The sequence below is a fragment of the Purpureocillium lilacinum genome (genome assembly GCF_023168085.1).
Source record: "Purpureocillium lilacinum CBS 284.36 DNA, scaffold_5, whole genome shotgun sequence".
Classification (NCBI taxonomy): domain Eukaryota; kingdom Fungi; phylum Ascomycota; class Sordariomycetes; order Hypocreales; family Ophiocordycipitaceae; genus Purpureocillium; species Purpureocillium lilacinum.
The window spans coordinates 1,876,056-1,893,329 of NW_027072115.1; the positions used below are offsets into that span (position 1 = coordinate 1,876,056).

The 17,274-nt window shown below is 61.0% G+C and overlaps 7 protein-coding genes across 7 annotated transcripts; 5 read left to right on the forward strand and 2 right to left on the reverse strand.

The window, feature by feature from the left end:
- Positions 1 to 20: 20 nt before the first annotated feature.
- Positions 21 to 1,174, forward strand: PLICBS_007150 (recombinase rad51; the record flags this gene model as incomplete). Its single annotated transcript, XM_018320563.1, has 3 exons — positions 21 to 104; positions 161 to 308; positions 363 to 1,174. 3 exons carry the CDS (start codon positions 21 to 23, stop codon positions 1,172 to 1,174), a joined length of 1,044 nt encoding a protein of 347 aa, XP_018180460.1.
- Positions 1,175 to 1,779: 605 nt separating this feature from the next.
- PLICBS_007151 (uncharacterized protein) lies at positions 1,780 to 5,376 on the forward strand (the record flags this gene model as incomplete). Its single annotated transcript, XM_018320564.1, has 3 exons — positions 1,780 to 2,413; positions 2,471 to 4,504; positions 4,556 to 5,376. The coding sequence occupies 3 exons, from the start codon at positions 1,780 to 1,782 to the stop codon at positions 5,374 to 5,376; spliced, it is 3,489 nt and encodes a 1,162-aa protein (XP_018180461.1).
- A 284-nt stretch (positions 5,377 to 5,660) lies between these two features.
- PLICBS_007152 (vacuolar protein sorting-associated protein 26) lies at positions 5,661 to 6,703 on the reverse strand (the record flags this gene model as incomplete). The annotated part of the gene is made up of 2 exons (XM_018320565.2): positions 5,661 to 5,809; positions 5,872 to 6,703. 2 exons carry the CDS (start codon positions 6,701 to 6,703, stop codon positions 5,661 to 5,663), a joined length of 981 nt encoding a protein of 326 aa, XP_018180462.1.
- Positions 6,704 to 7,589: 886 nt separating this feature from the next.
- PLICBS_007153 (uncharacterized protein) lies at positions 7,590 to 8,628 on the forward strand (the record flags this gene model as incomplete). The annotated part of the gene is made up of 4 exons (XM_065601119.1): positions 7,590 to 7,635; positions 7,890 to 7,937; positions 8,021 to 8,454; positions 8,578 to 8,628. 4 exons carry the CDS (start codon positions 7,590 to 7,592, stop codon positions 8,626 to 8,628), a joined length of 579 nt encoding a protein of 192 aa, XP_065457191.1.
- A 987-nt stretch (positions 8,629 to 9,615) lies between these two features.
- PLICBS_007154 (uncharacterized protein) lies at positions 9,616 to 10,897 on the reverse strand (the record flags this gene model as incomplete). The annotated part of the gene is made up of 2 exons (XM_018320567.2): positions 9,616 to 9,725; positions 9,799 to 10,897. 2 exons carry the CDS (start codon positions 10,895 to 10,897, stop codon positions 9,616 to 9,618), a joined length of 1,209 nt encoding a protein of 402 aa, XP_018180464.2.
- Positions 10,898 to 12,779: 1,882 nt separating this feature from the next.
- On the forward strand, positions 12,780 to 14,345 carry PLICBS_007155 (H(+)-transporting V1 sector ATPase subunit H; the record flags this gene model as incomplete). The annotated part of the gene is made up of 3 exons (XM_065601120.1): positions 12,780 to 13,077; positions 13,154 to 13,679; positions 13,730 to 14,345. The coding sequence occupies 3 exons, from the start codon at positions 12,780 to 12,782 to the stop codon at positions 14,343 to 14,345; spliced, it is 1,440 nt and encodes a 479-aa protein (XP_065457192.1).
- Positions 14,346 to 15,168: 823 nt separating this feature from the next.
- On the forward strand, positions 15,169 to 16,524 carry PLICBS_007156 (aminomethyltransferase, mitochondrial; the record flags this gene model as incomplete). Its single annotated transcript, XM_065601121.1, has 1 exon — positions 15,169 to 16,524. The coding sequence occupies one exon, from the start codon at positions 15,169 to 15,171 to the stop codon at positions 16,522 to 16,524; it is 1,356 nt and encodes a 451-aa protein (XP_065457193.1).
- Between the last annotated feature and the right edge of the window lie 750 nt (positions 16,525 to 17,274).

Here is a 17,274-nt window from a genome sequence, read left to right on the forward strand (position 1 = left end):
CCCGCAGGCGATCCGACAAAATGAGTGAAGAACACGAGGAGTCCATGATGGGTGAGGAGCAGATGACCTCACCCGGCGCGCCGACGCCCCTCTCGGCCCTCGAGGTAGGATCCCCAGCGTGGCGAATCGATGAAATTTTGCTTACAATTGGTGATTTCAGGGGATCGCTGGCTTGACCAAGCGCGACATTCAGCTCATTGTCGATGGCGGTTTCAACACAGTCGAGTCCGTCGCGTACACCCCGCGTCGAATGCTGGAGCAGATCAAGGGCATTTCGGAGCAAAAGGCGGCCAAAATTCTGGGAGAAGGTATGTTCTCAAGCCGACATAATTGAAGTGGCAAGGGATAACCGATATTTGCAGCCTCAAAGCTGGTTCCCATGGGCTTCACGACGGCGACTGAAATGCACCAGCGACGAAGCGAGCTTATTTCTATCACGACCGGATCCAAGAACCTCGATACTCTGCTGGCCGGTGGTATCGAGACCGGCTCGGTGACCGAGCTTTTCGGAGAGTTCAGAACAGGAAAGAGCCAAATCTGCCATACGCTGGCGGTAACGTGCCAGCTGCCCTTCGATATGGGCGGTGGCGAGGGAAAGTGTCTGTACATTGATACCGAGGGCACGTTCCGGCCCGTCAGACTATTGGCCGTCGCCAATCGATTTGGTCTGTCAGGGGAAGAGGTTCTCGACAATGTAGCCTATGCGCGCGCGTACAACTCGGATCACCAGCTGCAGCTGCTGAACCAGGCCGCCGCCATGATGTGCGAGACGCGGTTCTCTCTCCTCGTCGTTGACAGCGCCACGGCCCTGTACCGGACGGATTTCTGCGGACGTGGCGAGCTCTCAAACAGACAGACACACCTCGCCAAGTTCATGCGGACGCTGCAGCGCCTGGCGGACGAGTTTGGCATCGCCGTCGTCATCACGAACCAGGTCGTCGCACAGGTCGACGGCGGCCCGAGCGCCATGTTCAACCCTGACCCGAAGAAGCCCATTGGCGGCAATATCATTGCCCACGCCAGTACGACCCGGATCAGCTTGAAGAAGGGCCGCGGCGAGACGCGCGTCGCCAAAATCTACGACAGCCCCTGCCTGCCCGAGAGCGACACGCTGTTTGCCATTAACGAGGATGGCATCGGGGACCCGTCGCCGAAGGACATGGAGAAGGATTAAGATGGGCGGCATGCGACGGAGGTCACGGTAATGATGGAACGAAGATGGGTTTCTGCCCGGGCTACGCATGAATCATGGCGTTTGCGTTTATTTGATTAAGCAACTGTGTGCCTAGAATCTCTAGATTTGAGAAAATTGTAATGCTCTGCTTATTTGCAACTTCTAATGTTACCCGTTTCGCTTGGTCATTGACAGCCGCCAGGACGGCATTGTTCCGAAATTGTGTCCAGCATGGTGCTTCTACACATCGAATCGTGCCTAGCAGCCAAGCCGGGGCTCACGCTCGAGTTTCTGCGCCTCGGCTGTTAACACTAGACGACTTTCTTAGATTATTCTGATTTCAATTGATTTGTCCTCTTTTCCACCTATTGTTGTTCTTGTTGTCTCTACAGCTTGGCGTCGTGCCAGCGTTCGCGTGGTGACACCCAGCTGATTTCCACATCGGGTTAGCGCGGTTGCAACCTCCAAGTTTCCAACGCTCGAATTTCCTTCGTGCCTCCAGACGCGCCTCCAACCGCCGCCGTGCTCGACCATCAACTGCGCCGCCCTCCAACCCGACATCGAAACCCTTCCTCCGCTATCATTCGTCGCTTGATGGAGGCGAGATGGATTCGAGCGAAACCCAATATCTCTTCAAAGAGACGCGCTTGAACCTCGAGCCTCCTGCGCCGGCCTCGGTCGTGACGATCCGGGTGCCCTCCAAAAGCGGCGGCGGTCGACAGCAACAGCGGCTGGCGCTCGAGTCGTCTGCCGAAGATGAGACGACCTTCAAGATCAAGAACCTCGCGTCCGCGTCCTCAGTGTACCACCGGAGATGGCACGACACGCCGCGCAGCTTCCTGTGGAGGGTGCTCGAGGACGGCACGCTGCTGAGCATCCGCGCGGCGGACGTGTGCAAGAAGGACAAGGCCCCCGATGCGCCGCTCGTGCTGAATTTTCACTTTGCGGTGCCGATCCAGCAGGGCTGCGTGGCATTCGCGGACCCGGAGGAGCACGACGCGCTGTGCGTGTTTGTCCTGGACCAGGCGTCGCAGTTGTACACGTTTACCCTGCGGCCTGACCTGTTCCGCAAGAAGACGGCTGTTGACGCTGGCCTGTCTGAGCTGGGCAAGGTGCAGTCCCCGGCGGGCTTGGGCTTCAAGACGGCGCACCGGCTCGTGGCCGTGTCGGCGGATATCCTGCTCGCCACGGTCAACGACGGTGGCATGATTCGATTCGACAAATCGCGGACAGACGACAGTGAGTTGCTCCTAGTGGACCTGCTCGATGGATAACGCTGGGCTAACCCAGACACAGCATCCAGCGGCCTATGGAAGGAGTCATTCTTCAACGTGCAAGGCTGGGCTCAGAACCTTCGCAGCTTGCTACCGTTCCAGGGCAAACACACCATCAGGTACGGCAAGGTCAACATGGAGTACAGCGCCGCGACATCACTGCAAGTCACATCTTTTGGCCTCGAGAATGCCTTGTTCGCCATCACGGTCTGCCTCGATCATCGAATGCGCATCTGGAACATCGAGGACGGCCAGATTCTCTACACTGGAGACCTTTTGGACGTGGACCGGCCGCCGCAGGAAGTGGGCAAATGGTCCATCGACCCTTCGCAGGCAAACCTAGTCCAAGTCGTCGGACGGCATCGCGGCCAACGGTTCTGTGCGACGTATTCCCCGATTGGCCCGGGAGAGTTCAAGTTCTGGAAGATCATCGCCAAGGACTCGCATACTGTTATGGTCGAGGACATGTTTCCGAGGAACACTTTGCTGCCCCCAACGCCGTCGTCCTCGGATATTTGGACGCTGGCCGACTTTGTCTTGGCGTCACCAACGGAAGGTGCAGTAAATGTCTGGACTCTTTGGAAGAACAACATGACGTACAGAGTGCAACGCCTGGAGCTCGACAGGAAGAACATGGGCCCGACGTGGGAGTCGGGCTGGGAGGGCGTCTATGCTGATACGGCCATCGTTGCTGCACAGACTTCGGGCCCCTGTGACTCGACAGACGTTACAGAAAAGTGGCTTCAAGCGATCCTACAACCCGGGCGTTTCACAAAGGCAACGTTGGAGACGGCCTTGTCCATCTATGAGCGGGGATTGGGCAAGTCCAAAGACAGCAGCAAGGGCAGAGGTCTCGCTGAGTCGATTTGCTCTGTTCTAGGCTCCACGGCATCCCTGGAGCGCGGCCCATCGGGCGCCATGGACTACGAGCAATTCCGAGCGTCGAGCGAGACCCAGTGGCGGCGATTCTACCGGCTTCTCATCGAGCTCGACAGGCAACGAGGAGAGGCCATTGGGCTGGCGCTCGACCCCGAAGCCGACATGGTCTGGGTCGTGTGCACGGATCTGCTCTCCGCCATCACCGAGTGCAGCAACCTAGAGCGACTACACCATAACATAACAAAGCCAGACGAAGACCAAGTTGACCAAGCGGCACTGGTCGGCTCCGCCTTGGCGTTCGTGGATGGGTTCTCGGACAATTACGTGCAGCTCTGCACTGCAGTCCTGCGGCAAGAAATATTCGAGGAGTCTTCCAAGACGGATCTGGAACGCATCCAATACTTTTCAGACAAGGCTGGCTTCTGGCGCGGCATTACCGACGAGGACTGCGCCCAGGTCGTCGACGCCCTAGGCACCAACTTCGGCGTTGTCACCGATGATCTCTACCGATCTGTCCTGGATTTGATTGCTGCACCGCCAGAGGCGAAACGACGCCACCTTCGACACCCGCTGACTGAGTTTGGCAAGAAGCTCGTCATGAAGGGTGTCCAGGACAACATTGACCTTCAGTGGAAGGTGTGCTTCTCACAGCTCATTCTCCTCGTACACATGGAGTTTGAGTTCGACACGGAGGAAGAGGCTCTGCATCATCGGGTCAGCATCGGACCGGTATACCGGGAGCTTGTGAGCGCGCTGCGGAGACTAGAGCTGCTTAAGTGGCTCTCACGGACAGAGCTGTCCATCCCATTATTCAAGACAGAGAAGGGAGCGGCGCCGGTACTCTCGAAAAAGGGCGCCGAGGAGACGCAGGTTGTGACGGCCTTGGAAGCCAACGTGGGGCATCTACTCGGCTTCGGCAACGTCAGGAATGAGCCGCTGTCGTTCAGCATCACCGAACTCATCGCGAATCTTTGCGCACCTGACAGCGATATCGAGGTGTCCCCCACGCTCATCCAATGTTCGCTGGTCAAGCAGGAAAGGGCCGACCTGGCTCTGGACCTGGCACCCTTCTGCGACCAAAACCCGTTCTCGGTCTACATCCAAGGACGCGTGATGCTGGTGCTTAGAGACTTTGAGTCGGCAGCTATCAACTTCAGGAAAGCCGCCATTGGCATGGGTATGTGTCAAACAGCCAAGACAGAAAGCAAACAAAGCTAACTCGGTACAGCGACTCAGAATGTACAGTCAGACCGACACAGCTGTGGGCTGCTCGACGACACAGAGTGGAACCTGCTCAATAGCGGTCAGGCCAAGTACTACTCCCATATCGTTGCGCTGTTCGAGGCGCACAGGGCATACGCCTACGTCCTGGATTTCGCTCGTCTCGCAGTCCAGTTCTTGAACGTCGGCAAGAGCAACGAATCCGCTCACGCGGACATGCTTAGCCGGCTATTCAATGCTGCCCTGGCCACTTCGCAGTTTGAGCTGGCGCATACCAGCCTGCTGTCCATGAAGAACGAGGCCCTCAAGCATTCCAGCCTGCGAAAGCTCGTTGACAAGATGTGCGAGACATATCACAGCCACGAGCTGGTATCATTACCGTTCCCGGGGATGCAACAAGACGTGGAAACGATTCTCGCCCAACGCTGTAGGAACGCGATGGACGTGATCAACGGGTTCCCTTACCACCAGGTGCTGTACGCCTGGAGGATGAAGCGCAGCAACTATCGCGGCGCGGCCTCGGTCATCCTGGACCGAATCCAGAAGCTGAGGCACGCCGGCGAGGGGGACAAGATTGACGGCGAAGACGTGCTCGACACACCAGTCACGAGACACTACCTGTTGCTCATCAACGCGCTCAGTTGTGTGGACCCCAAACAGGCCTGGATCTTCGACGAGGGTGTCGAGCACAACGGCGAGGCCCCGAGGCGGAAGGTAGTCTCATTGGCGGATATAAGGAAGCAGTACCAGGACGAGTTGGACCGGATCGCTGCGATCCAAAATAATCAGTTTGGTTTCGAGGCGGGCGATGTCATGGAGATTGCATGAGGGACCTGGCGGCCGAGGGGACTGTACAATTACAGCAAAAGAGACCTCTTTTGGAGAGACTAGACGAGGGAATGGCGGTTCAGATACCTTGGGAACTCGGGCACAGGATCATAACGGAGTAACGATGATTTGGCACGTCTCTTTTAAAAGTGTCTACGCTACGTTTTGAACTAAACGACGCAGGAACTTGCCCAGCTCAATGATACCAAAAACGCCGAACCCTATGCTAGAAAAACACGACGTGACTATGAAAAGAGGATATCGCTTGGCTCTTCCGGGGCAGCTCATCCCTGGGCGGCGGCAGCTTGGGCGGCAGCCATCTTGACCTCGTTCGGCGCCGGCAGGGTCTGGATGCCACCCTCGGGAGCCTGGATGGCGTCCGGGGCTTGGCGGTAGAGAATGATCTCGGATTGCTTGAAGTACCGGCGAGCATCTTGAAAAGGTTAGCGGATTGAGCTTGCGCGTAGGCGTAGATCGGGGAGGGGGAGGAGGTACCCTCATCTATGAGGACCAGGCTGAGGTAGTATCTTGTCGAGAACTTCTTGTTGACGTCGCGGAAGGTCGGGGTGAGGTCGAAGCCGCCGAGGAAGAGGCGGATGGGGATGGTCTCGCCGCGCGAGGGCGAGCCGTCCATGATCTCAAAGCGGACGAGGGTCTCGCTCTCGTTGTACTGGTTGGGCGCGGCGCCGGTGGTCTCGCGGCGGATGATGGACAGCTCCATGTGCTTGATCTTGAGGCGGACGAGGAGGAAGTAGATGCGGCCGACGATGACGTCCTTGAGGTGGTACTTGCTCTTGCTGTACTCGAACTCGATGTGGAGGCAGTCCTCGATGCCGACGTCCATCTTGATGCTCGAGTTCATCTCCGGGGGAATGCGGTACGAGTAGACCCAAATGTCCTTTTCGCGGATGACGTCGGCCATGCGGCGCGAGACGGTGACGCGGACAAAGTAGCGCAGCTTGACGTTGATGCCGTTGTACGACTCGTACTGCTTCTCGACGTTTTTGAAGTTGAAGTCGAACGTCTGCGGGTGCTGCAGCTCGCCGGGGGCGGCGAGCTCCTGGTTGAGGGAGAGGAACTCGTAGTGGTTGCCGCGGTCGAAGAACATCTCGATGGTGCCGATGAACTGCACCTTGACGCCCGTGTGCTCGAGGCGCTTGCCGTCCTTGGGGCGGACCGTCACGGCGCCCTTGACCGACTCGCCGTCCATGTAGAGGGGCGCCTTTTCGCGGCGGTTCTTGTCGAGCTTGACGTCGACCATGGAGCGGTCGTCGGCGTCCTCGAGGACGATGTCGATGTCGACGGGGGTGGAGAAGAAGTACGACATGGTGGGCGGCGGGCGGCGGGCGGCTTCGGCGGCGGCGGCGGGGGATTCCTCGTTGTCGGTGTTATGTCGTGCGCGAGGGCGGGGTCGCGGAGGAGGGCGGTGTCTGTGTGGCCTGGGCGGCCAGCTGTTGCGGACGTCGATGGGCGGACGTTGAGGGGGGCGAGGGATGCGATGCGATGCTGCGCGACGGCCGGGTCGTGGTGGTGGTGTTGATGCGCTGACGTATCGCCGGGGCGGGAGCTATCAGCTGGCCGCGGCCAGGCCTCGCGGCCCAGCTTACAGTGGGGGACTTGCGCGCGCCGTTGCAGGAGCACCTGTCACTCGAACGGTGCGCAGTGCAAAGTTTCGGGCATTGCCTGGCGTATAGGGGGTCCCGAGGATGCTCGTCTTTACTACTGATGAGAAATAGTACTGTGAATTTCAGTGGAATAAAAGGCAGTGCTGTTTCTAGTAATTATGTCCGTCACGCCAGCTGCGATGCCGGCGTCAATTGAAGACCGACTTCCCCCTGACGCTGTCGGTGCTCACTGCTCAGTGCTCTCGTTCAACGGAGGCCAATGCAGGCCAATGCGACGACCGAAAGTGGGGCTGGCGCGCAATCATTGACAGAGTCAGGAAGGTCACGTGAAATATCATGTCCTGCTCTTCCGAAGACTCTCTTCGCCTGTTGGTCCGACGGTTTGACCCCACCAGCCATCTCTCTCTTGGTCTCCACCCAGGCCGGCCGGCTCAACTCCGGCGCGCGCAACTTTTGCCCTCACGTGCGGCGAGCCCTAGAACTTTTCCCGCCCACACGATTTCGCCAACAATTCGTCGTGACCGCCGCCCCGACGTCCCAAGACACCCTCACCTCGACAATCCCCTCCGCAACCACAATACCGGCAGGATGAAGTACATTCATTCTCAGGAGCTCCTCGACATCCCCGAGGGTGGTACGTTTTTCTCTGCGCCGCCCGCCGCCCGCCGCCTCCGTCACCGTTTTCCCGTCCGCGTCCGACCAATTTCTGGCAACCGCCCCAACGGCCGCCCCGATCGCAAGTTTCGCCTGTCGAGAAACGAAGAAAGTCTTCGGCCGTGGGCCGAGCGAGCGATTGGGCGGCCGGACGAATTGCTGTCGACGCGGACGACGAGTGACCGGGCTGCAATGGGAGGGACAGACTGTGCTGACAATTTTTTCCCCGTGCAGTCAAGCTCGCCATCAAGACGAGAATCGTCACCGTCGAGGGTCCCCGAGGTACGAACACACCCACCGCCGCGAAACACACGAAACCTCCCCAAGCCGTCGAGCAGTCAAGTCTAACAGCGGTGGAATCGCAGGCAAGCTCGTCAAGGACCTCGGTCACCTGGCTGTCAACTTCGGCCACCCCAAGAAGAACACCATCTCCATCGAGATCCACCACGGTGCTCGCAAGGATGTCGCCACCCTGAGAACCGTCCGCTCCATCATCAACAACATGATCATCGGCGTCACCAAGGGCTTCAAGTACAAGATGCGCTACGTCTACGCCCATTTCCCCATCAACGTCAACCTTGACCAGAACAAGGAGACGGGCGTCTGGGAGGTCGAGATCCGAAACTTCATTGGCGAGAAGATTGTCCGACGGGTGACCATGGCCGAGGGCGTCGACGTCGAGATCTCCAAGTCCCAGAAGGATGAGCTCATCCTGACCGGCAACTCCCTGGAGAACGTCTCGCAAAGCGCCGCCGATATCCAGCAGATCTGCAAGGTCCGGAACAAGGATATCCGAAAGGTGCGACCCGACTTGCTCCCCCGTCCATGCTGGCGCCGCCATGGCTGTGGTTTGTCGTCGACAAACCCGACCGGCGCTCGGCATTGGCTACGAAGCGAGTCCAACATGCTAACAATGCCGCAGTTCCTGGACGGTCTGTACGTTTCCGAGAAGGGCAACGTTGTCGAGGAGTAGACGCGGGTCACGGGGATCTTGTTTCTTTTGCGTTTCTGGGTCTCTGGAGTGGCGAAGGTTTAACCATATGCATGTCACGTAGCAAAAGGGCTACAAAAGAAACTTTTCAAAAGTAAAGCGAGAATCCATTGTGCCAGCAGCGGCAACAGCTGCGCCCAACACTACCGCTTACCTGCGCCGTGCCGAGTGGGAGAGAAGGGAATCCGGGTGGTGGTGGTGGGACGGCCTGTCCGGCGAGATCCGGTGGTCGGGCCAGAAAACGGAGTTTGCATTTTCAGGCGCGCCAAAATAATGAGGGAAAAGAAAAATCAGATGACGGATGACAATTTTGATTCATGGTCGTTTATTACATTGGAGAGCGAGTTGCATGCGAGGCAGTCAAGCCCGCCCGCCCTCTCCAGTCTATGCTATGTGCGGTATCGTTCGGCGTCAGAATGGCCGTCTCGGGGGATCTACTTCCCTGGCCGTTCGCGCATCTCGTCTCGTATCTCATCCGCCTCTGGAGGATGCCATCCATCCAGCGCTCGTTTCCATCCATCATGAGTCTCGTTCATTCCGCCTCCCTCCCCCCTTCCCTCCAGCCGCAATCTGTTCGTTCCGGAACAACGACAACAACAGAAAACAACGAATTCGACTCGCTCTCGATTGCAAATGGCCTGCTGCGCGTGGCAGGTAGGCGTGCGCGAAAATCAGATCGTTCCACACCAACCCCCCAGCGGTGTGTACAGAACAGGTCAAGACATGACATGAAAGTCGACTCCTCAAAAACGCCGGGGAAAGCTCCCTTTGATGTGTATATGTGCGCGAAAACAGAGTTTCATGACGGGGGAATGCAAATTTTTGTGCGACGTCAGAAGCGCAGCAGCCGCGAGGACACGACGCGCGCTCTCACATGACGGAGATGGCGGTGCTCACGGCAGCGGGGGACTGATGAAGAAAAATGTGTGGCGGCATGTACAGGATCTGCGTGCCAGTCGAGCGGCACGCCTAGGGCCGTCTCGAGGACCGGGAGTAGTGAGACCTCGGAGGCGGTGGCCGACTGCCGCCGGCCGAGCGGCGGGTGTACTGGGTGCGACGTCCGCCAGAGCTGGAGCTGCCTGTTGAGAATGTGTTAGTGAAACCGCGTCGTACTTGAAGAGCGTGCTCCGGAGGGGGCAAAGGAGTGCTTACTGGCACTGGTTGCGTCGGTGTACGAGTAGTACGAGTCGCTGTAGCGTGAGGACATGGGCTTCCGCGGCGGCTTCTTCTTGTCCTTTTTGAGGTTGAGCAGGGCGAGGATGGTGGCGGCCGCGCCGGCCAGGCCGAGCCACCAGCCGCCGTCCGACTTCTTCTTTTCGCGGCGACCGCCGGCGGAGGAGGGCCCGCCGCCGCCGAACCAGCCGCCGTGACGCTCGCGGCGCGAGTAGGCCGAGGGCTGGCGGCTGCCGTGGCGGGAGACGCGCTCCTCGTAGACGTCGACGCGCTCGCGCTTCTCGTCGTGGTGGCGCTTGCGGCCAAAGATGGCGTTCCACAGGCCGCGGGCGATGCAGCAGAAGCACAGCAGCAGCAGGAGAGCGACGCCGACGAGGGTGCCGATGACGATGCCGGCGATGGCGCCGCCGCTGAGGCCGTGGTTGGTGGTGCCGCCGTCGGCGCCGATGGCGTCGCCGTCGCTGGTGCTGGTGGCGGTGGAGGAGGAGCTCGTGGCCGTACCGGTGGGCGTGGCGGTGGCCGAGTTGGTGTTGGGCCCGTTGCTGGTGATGGTGGTGGTGCCGGTGACGCGGAAGGGCGCCGAGTAGCGGGTGGTGAGCTTGCCGTCCGAGGCGGTGACGATGACGGTGCTGGGCTCCTGGTAACCCGGGCGCAGCGAGCACTGGCCCTTGAAGGCGCACGTCTGCCAGCCGGCGCAGCAGATGGAGCCGCAGGCCTGCTGCTCGGGGGCCTGGGGCACGCAGTCGACGCCGGCGGTGGGCTCGGGGGCGGGCACCCAGTGCGTCATGATGGTGCTGGTGAAGGTGCGCGTCTCGGTCCAGGTGGTTGTGTACTGGCCATAACCGCCGCCGCCGCCGCCCCCGGCGAGGCAGGTGGCGATGTTGTTGGCCAGCGTCGTGCACACCTGGTCGCCCGTGCAGCACAGCTGGCCGTCGGCGCCGCAGGCGTTGCACGCCGCGCGCTGGAAGAGGAACGACAGCCCGGCGGCGGCGTCGAGCGGGTTGGGCAACGGCGAGGCGGAAGCGAGGCCGGCCGCGAGGGCGGCGACGATGCCCGCGGCGGCAATGGGCGGCCGCATTGCTGCTGGTGCCGGCTGCTGCTAATGGCCTTTTGTCTGTTTATGCCCACTCTCTCCCTCTCTCTCTCTGTATGTGCTTCTGCCCGAAGCTCGGGCGTTGTCCGCTCCTGTCCCCCTCTCCGGCGGGACGGAGGAAAGTGAGTGGTGTTGGTGGTTGGAATGCGGGACACCGGAGCGGCGGAGCGGGAAGGGCGCCGTGCTTTTCGGCGTTCCGCAGCGCAAAGTGTATTAGGCGGGCGGGCGGGCGGGCGCGGCGGTGGTGCGAGGTGGGCGGCGGTGACAATGACGACGAGAGTTGACTTTTGTCCAACCTCACGAGGCGCGGGAGTGTGAGAGAGAGCAAAAAAAATCGAGGAGGTAGGTGAAGACGCTTTTCTCTCGCACAAGAGGGAAAACCAGAAGGGAAGCACAAACGGACGGTTGCTGCAGGCGATGCAACAAGCTTTAAAGAGAGGCACTGGGCTTGCTGCACGTCTGCGCTGGCGCCGGCGCTGATGGGGGAGGAGGGGGGGCCGGTCTCCATCCCCAACCACCTCGGCGCTGCCACCGCACTTTTTTATCCCATGGTTCCAGGGGACAGGCCTGGCCCGGGCACGGCCTGCCCTAGGCTGTCCACCACTTCCACCCACCACACCACCACCCACCACCAACCTTCAGCGCCCGCCCGCCCGCCTGTCCGTCCGCTCATCTGCCCGCTGCGTCAGGCCCAGCCCCTCCATTTCCAGGTACGAGAATGAAACGCCTTTGTTTCCACGCGGCGCCAAGATCGGCCCAATAACCCTGATTCCGTTTAATGTCTTTTTTTTTTTCTTGCATTCAACCTCGTGGATGACCAGGGTGCCGGGGGTTTGATAGTAGTAGTCTTCCCGTGCGATATTTTGCTTTGCTATGTGAGTGAGGCGGGCGATGACTCTGATGAGAGAGTCGTTTGCATCATGGCGGGCTGGCGTTGCAACTTGCGCTGCTGAGTTTCGGCGCCGCCGCCGGGCGAACCGGCCTTCCACTCCATCAGACGGAAGCTGCCCTGTCCGTTCGGGCGCTGTTGGGTTCGTATTCTAGCGCCTGTGGGCGTCTGCATCTACTAGCGGGCAGGTACCGTTCCGTATCGATAAGGCAGCCCAACGTCGTCGTCGCCTGAGAGCTGCCCTCCTCCTACCCGGGACGCGAGGCCGGATAAAGGACCTTTTTCACTCGCAGACAAACAACGATTTATGAACTTCCTAATCAGGGTCATCTGGGCTGCAGTTCCATCCTCTATGGCTGCAGCAGCGGGTGCATGGGCATGAATTCGAGTTGGGCGCACTGCACGCCAGGCAGGCGGCCGCGGGTCCCTGCATTGCGCCTCCAAAACTGCGGTGGCTGGATGGATGTGAGATGCTGCCGGTGACGATCTGGAGGCCCTCTGGGCGTGACAGGGGTCTGCCCTGCTGGCGGTGCTGGGCTGGTCTGGCACACTAACACCGCGGTCCATCTTCGGGTAATCTGCCCGCTTTTTGCGCGCAGACCCCTCACACCCAGCTTGAGAGCGATAAGCGGGTCCCCAACTGCAGTGCCTTCCCAGCTCAGCTGCGGTCTGCTGGCCATTGGACGGCAGCAGGAGCTTTCCCTGGCACCGGTCACCAGCAGAGACAGCTGTGACGCCTGCCGCTGGTCACTCGGTCCGTCCTCCGCGCGACCTCACCTCACCTCACCCACCCGCCGGGAACCACCACCACGTCTTCCTCCACCTCCAACCTCACTGCCGCCAGCAGCGGCTACTTTTCACCTATCCGCTGCCGCGTAATTGCTCGTTGGGCCTCCTCTCCCGCCCTCGGTCGCCTCGCATTCTCGCCCGACTCGCCGCCCGCCCCCCGTTGCGCACGCAACGTCCTCACAGCCCGCCATGTCGCTCGACCCGCCGACGTACCTGGCCTCGCTGCAGAGCAACATCCGCCAGCGCCTCATCCCCTGGGACGGCGCCGTCCGCGCACGCACCGTGACCGAGGACCAGTACGCCAAGGTCCGCGCCGTCGACAAGGCGAAGAAGCCCGAGCAGCGGAGGGAAGTCGTGGAAGCCGATCCCGATGGCTATCGCCTGCTCTTTGTCGGCGACGAGGGCAAGCCGAGCGTCGTTGAAACGGCAGGGAAGAACGCCAACATCGTTCAGTACATGCTCGTGCTGCTGGCAGACTTGCTCGATGGTGAGACGATGCCCCCGAGCCGACGGCTAGCTGCCGTGTCATATAGCGCGCTCCGAGACTGACTCTTCGCCCGCAGCCGTCCCGTCCCTGGCCAAGTCCCTCTTCAAGACGACCGACCCATACCGGCATTTCCTGCCGCTGCTGAACTCCAACACCACCGAAGACACGATCCCCCTGCTCACCGCGCACGCCCTGACGAGACTCATGTCTCTTGCGCGGGACGAGTCCCGGGCTACCCTCCAGGCACTGCCCGTGCTGCTCACCTACCTGTCGGGCCTCGCAAAGAGCACCGATGCCGGCCTGCAGGACATTGCGGTCCAGGAGTACTCGGCCCTTCTCTTCGGCCACGTCTCGCGTGACCAATTCTGGAAGCAGCGGAGCGAGACGGTCGGGCCCCTGATCAAGATCCTCCAGGCAGCGGCAGGCATTGGCAACGGAGGCGACTCGGCAGCTAGTCTCTGGAGTGGCAACACCAGCACCCGCAACGCCGGCTTCGAGGGCTCGCTGGGCGGCGGCGTTGGGCTGCAGCTCCTCTATCACGTCCTGCTGGTGGGGTGGCAGATGAGCTTCGAGGCGCAAGAAATCGGCGACGAGTTGAACGAGTGAGTGCGCTGCGTCACCTTTGCGATGATGCCTTGCTGACCTCCTGAAGCGAGTACGACATTGTCCTGCTGTATACTCACCTGCTGCGCCTATCGCCCAAGGAAAAGACGACGCGGCTCATACTGTCTACGCTCTACAACCTGCTGGAGGCGAACCAGAAGTCCCTTCTGCCGACGGCTGTCCTCGCGCGGTTGCCGGCTCTGCTTGAGAACCTGACCAGCCGCCACCTCACGGACCCAGATCTGCTGGAGGACCTGGAGAGCCTCAAGGAGCTCCTGGCCGAATACACCAAGACCAAGACTACGTTCGACGAGTACGTCGCCGAGGTGCAGGCCGGGCACCTGCGGTGGTCGCCGCCGCACCGGAGCGAGGTGTTTTGGGCGGAGAATGCGCGCAAGATCCTCGACTTTGAGAACGGCGAGATCCCGCGCAAGCTGGCGACCATCATGCAGCAGCCGTGGGACAATGACAAGCAGGTGCTGGCCATTGCGTGCAACGACATCGGGTGCCTGGTCAAGGAGGTGCCCGAGAGGCGGCACCAGCTGGAGAAGATTGGGCTGAAGCGACGGGTCATGGAGCTGATGCAGTCGGACGACGAGAACGTGAGGTGGGAGAGCCTGCGGGCGCTGGGAGGGTGGCTCAAGTACAGCTTTGAGCAGAAGTAGTGTTTGCGGGCATGATGTTTGTCTTTTCTTGTCGACGATGCATGCGCACTCATGGAGAGCGCCGGCCGGGTGCGCGCTTGGTTGGTAGTGCGAGGGGGTGAGGCTTGTACGAGACGCGGATGGAGAGCGAGCAGATGCGGTCGATGCGTGTGCCCGGGAGAAGCCAGATGGCTGTGCTGCGCGCACACTACACGATAGCAAGCTACATTACATACAGCACCTACTACAATGAACCTCTGGCCGGTCCGTCATTGCCTGTGGAGGTGGTGGTCGTTGTCGATGGCAAGACATGGAGTGGCGCACGACTTTTAGGCGCGCCGTGAGTGGCCCGCGGCGGGTTGACATCAGGTAATGATTAGAGCACTGCAACTCGGCCCAGGATGCGCGGTTCGATATCGGAGCGGCTCCAGGGCGCCAGTGCCGCCTCGACCGGCAGCCTCCTGCGGCCAGTGGCCCGTGGACGCCCGTGGACACCCGCGCCCCACCACCGCTCCTACTCGATTGAGCATTTCATCAGTCACAGATTCGCCCGCAGACCCTGGGGAAGGTCGCTAACGAGCCGGCTCTGACAGCCTCTAAAGCCTCCAGGGCCTCCACCTCAGGGCCTCTGGGAACCTCGCCGCCGCCCATCGTCGTGCCTTGCCGTCGAGCCACACGGGCCATCGTCCTATCGATCCATCCCTCTTTCCCTTCTCCGCCGGCCTCCACGACACTCCTCCTCCTCTTCCCTCCAACATCACCTCAATTGCGCAAACGATTGAGCTTCGTCCTCTCCTCTTTCGTCTCCCCTTCGCACGCGGCGTCTCCCTCTCCTTCCAGCAGCATGAAGTCGGGCCTTGCTACCGCGGCCGTCCGGGCGGCGCCCCGGGCGCTCACCCGCGCGCGCCTCGGCACCTCGAGCACCTCATTCGCCGCCGCCGCGGCGACGCCCGCCGTCGGCCTCGCCAGGCGCAACGGCGAGGTCCGATTCGCGTCCGGCGCCGCGCCCGCGGGCGACCTCAAGAAGACGCCGCTCTACGACCTGCACCTGGCGCACGGCGCCAAGATGGTGCCCTTTGCGGGCCACAGCATGCCCGTGCAGTACGCCGGCGCCTCCCTCGCCGACTCGCACCACTTCACGCGCAACCATGCCTCGCTCTTCGACGTCAGCCACATGGTCCAGCACATCTTCAAGGGCAAGGACGCCGCCGCCTTCCTCGAGCGCGTTACGCCCTCGGGCTGGGCCACCCAGGCCAACATGGCCAGCAAGCTGACCACGTTCCTGTGGCCCGGCACCGGAGGCATCGTCGACGACTCCGTCATCACCAGGATCGGCGAGGACGAGTACTACGTCGTCACCAACGGCGCCTGCTTCGAAAAGGACACCAAGTACCTGGACGAGGAGCTGGGCAAGTTCGGCGGCAGCGTCGAGTGGACCCGCCTGGACGGCTCCGGCCTCGTCGCCCTGCAGGGCCCGCAGGCCGCCGAGGTGCTCAAGGAGGTCCTGGCCTCGGACGTCAACCTTGACGGTCTCTACTTTGGCAACGCCGTCTGGGCCGACCTGAAGCTGGCCGACGGCTCCAAGACGCACTCCGTCCTCATCAGCCGCGGAGGCTACACGGGCGAGGACGGCTTCGAGATCTCCTTCAACGGCAAGCTGTACCCTGCCCTGGAGACGACCACGCCCGCTGTCGAGGCCCTGCTCAAGGCCGCCGGCCCCGAGCGCCTGCAGCTCGCCGGCCTCGGCGCCCGTGACTCGCTGCGTCTCGAGGCGGGCATGTGCCTGTACGGCAACGACCTCGACGACACCACGACGCCCGTCGAGGCCGGTCTCAGCTGGGTCATCCCCAAGGAGCGCCGCGCCGCTGGCGGCTTCCACGGCGCCGAGGTCATCATCCCCCAGCTCACGCCCAAGAGCAAGGGCGGAGCCGGCGTCGAGAGGCGCCGCGTGGGCTTTGTCGTCGAGGGCGCCCCTGCGCGCGACGGCGCCGAGGTGGCCAAGGACGGCCAGACGGTGGGCAAGATCACGAGCGGCGTCCCGAGCCCGACGCTGGGAAAGAACATCGCCATGGGATACGTCAAGGACGGCCTGCACAAGGCGGGCACCGAGCTGGACGTGGTGGTCCGCGGCCGCAAGCGGAAGGGCGTCGTCACCAAGATGCCCTTTGTCCAGACGCGGTACCACAAGAGCGATGCGTAGAGGGGCAGCTGGGCCATGTGTACAGATCTTTTTATCATTTGAGCAGAATAGGGATACTTCAACGTGTTTCACTCGCGGGACGGAGTTTGTGTGTATAGACTTGATATTATGAGCGTCTTTGGGCAGCGCCAAGGGGAACGGCTGGCGAAAATTGAGAATTGAACAAGTGGCAATGCACTGGAGAGTCGGTGAAAACATCAATCATCGCGTAGGCAGAGGGTGGTCCATCGCTATCATCGTCGTTATCGTCACCGTCATCACTATAATCACAAGAGAAACGAGGCCAAAAAAAAAAAAAAAAAAAAAAAAAAAAAGAGCTGTCGCCACGAAAAACCATAGGGGGCCGCCACGGAGGAAGAAAAACGTGCGGCCCCCCTCAAACGAGCGGCGGGGGTAGTATTGGTCTTGCAACGCGGCAATTTGTCCTCGATCACGTTTTGGGCGACGATTCCATGGGGCGCGTGAGAAGGGTCATGTGTGAGGACCGGGCGTTGCGTGGTGAGAAAGAGAAAGAGTAAAAACCGGGAACCGCAGTGGTGGGAATTTTTTATCAGAGGTTGGGCGGTCGGACGGGTTGGGTTGGGTTGGGCCCCGCTAATGTTATTGAGTGACAGGACGGGGTTGGCTAACCAGGGAGCGAGTGCCCAATCCAACTTCACTCCTCCTCCTCCGTCACCACCAGCGTCCACTACCAGTGCCTTCCGCGTCTTGATATGATGTCTGCGATTTCATTTAGCTAGTCCGAGGGTG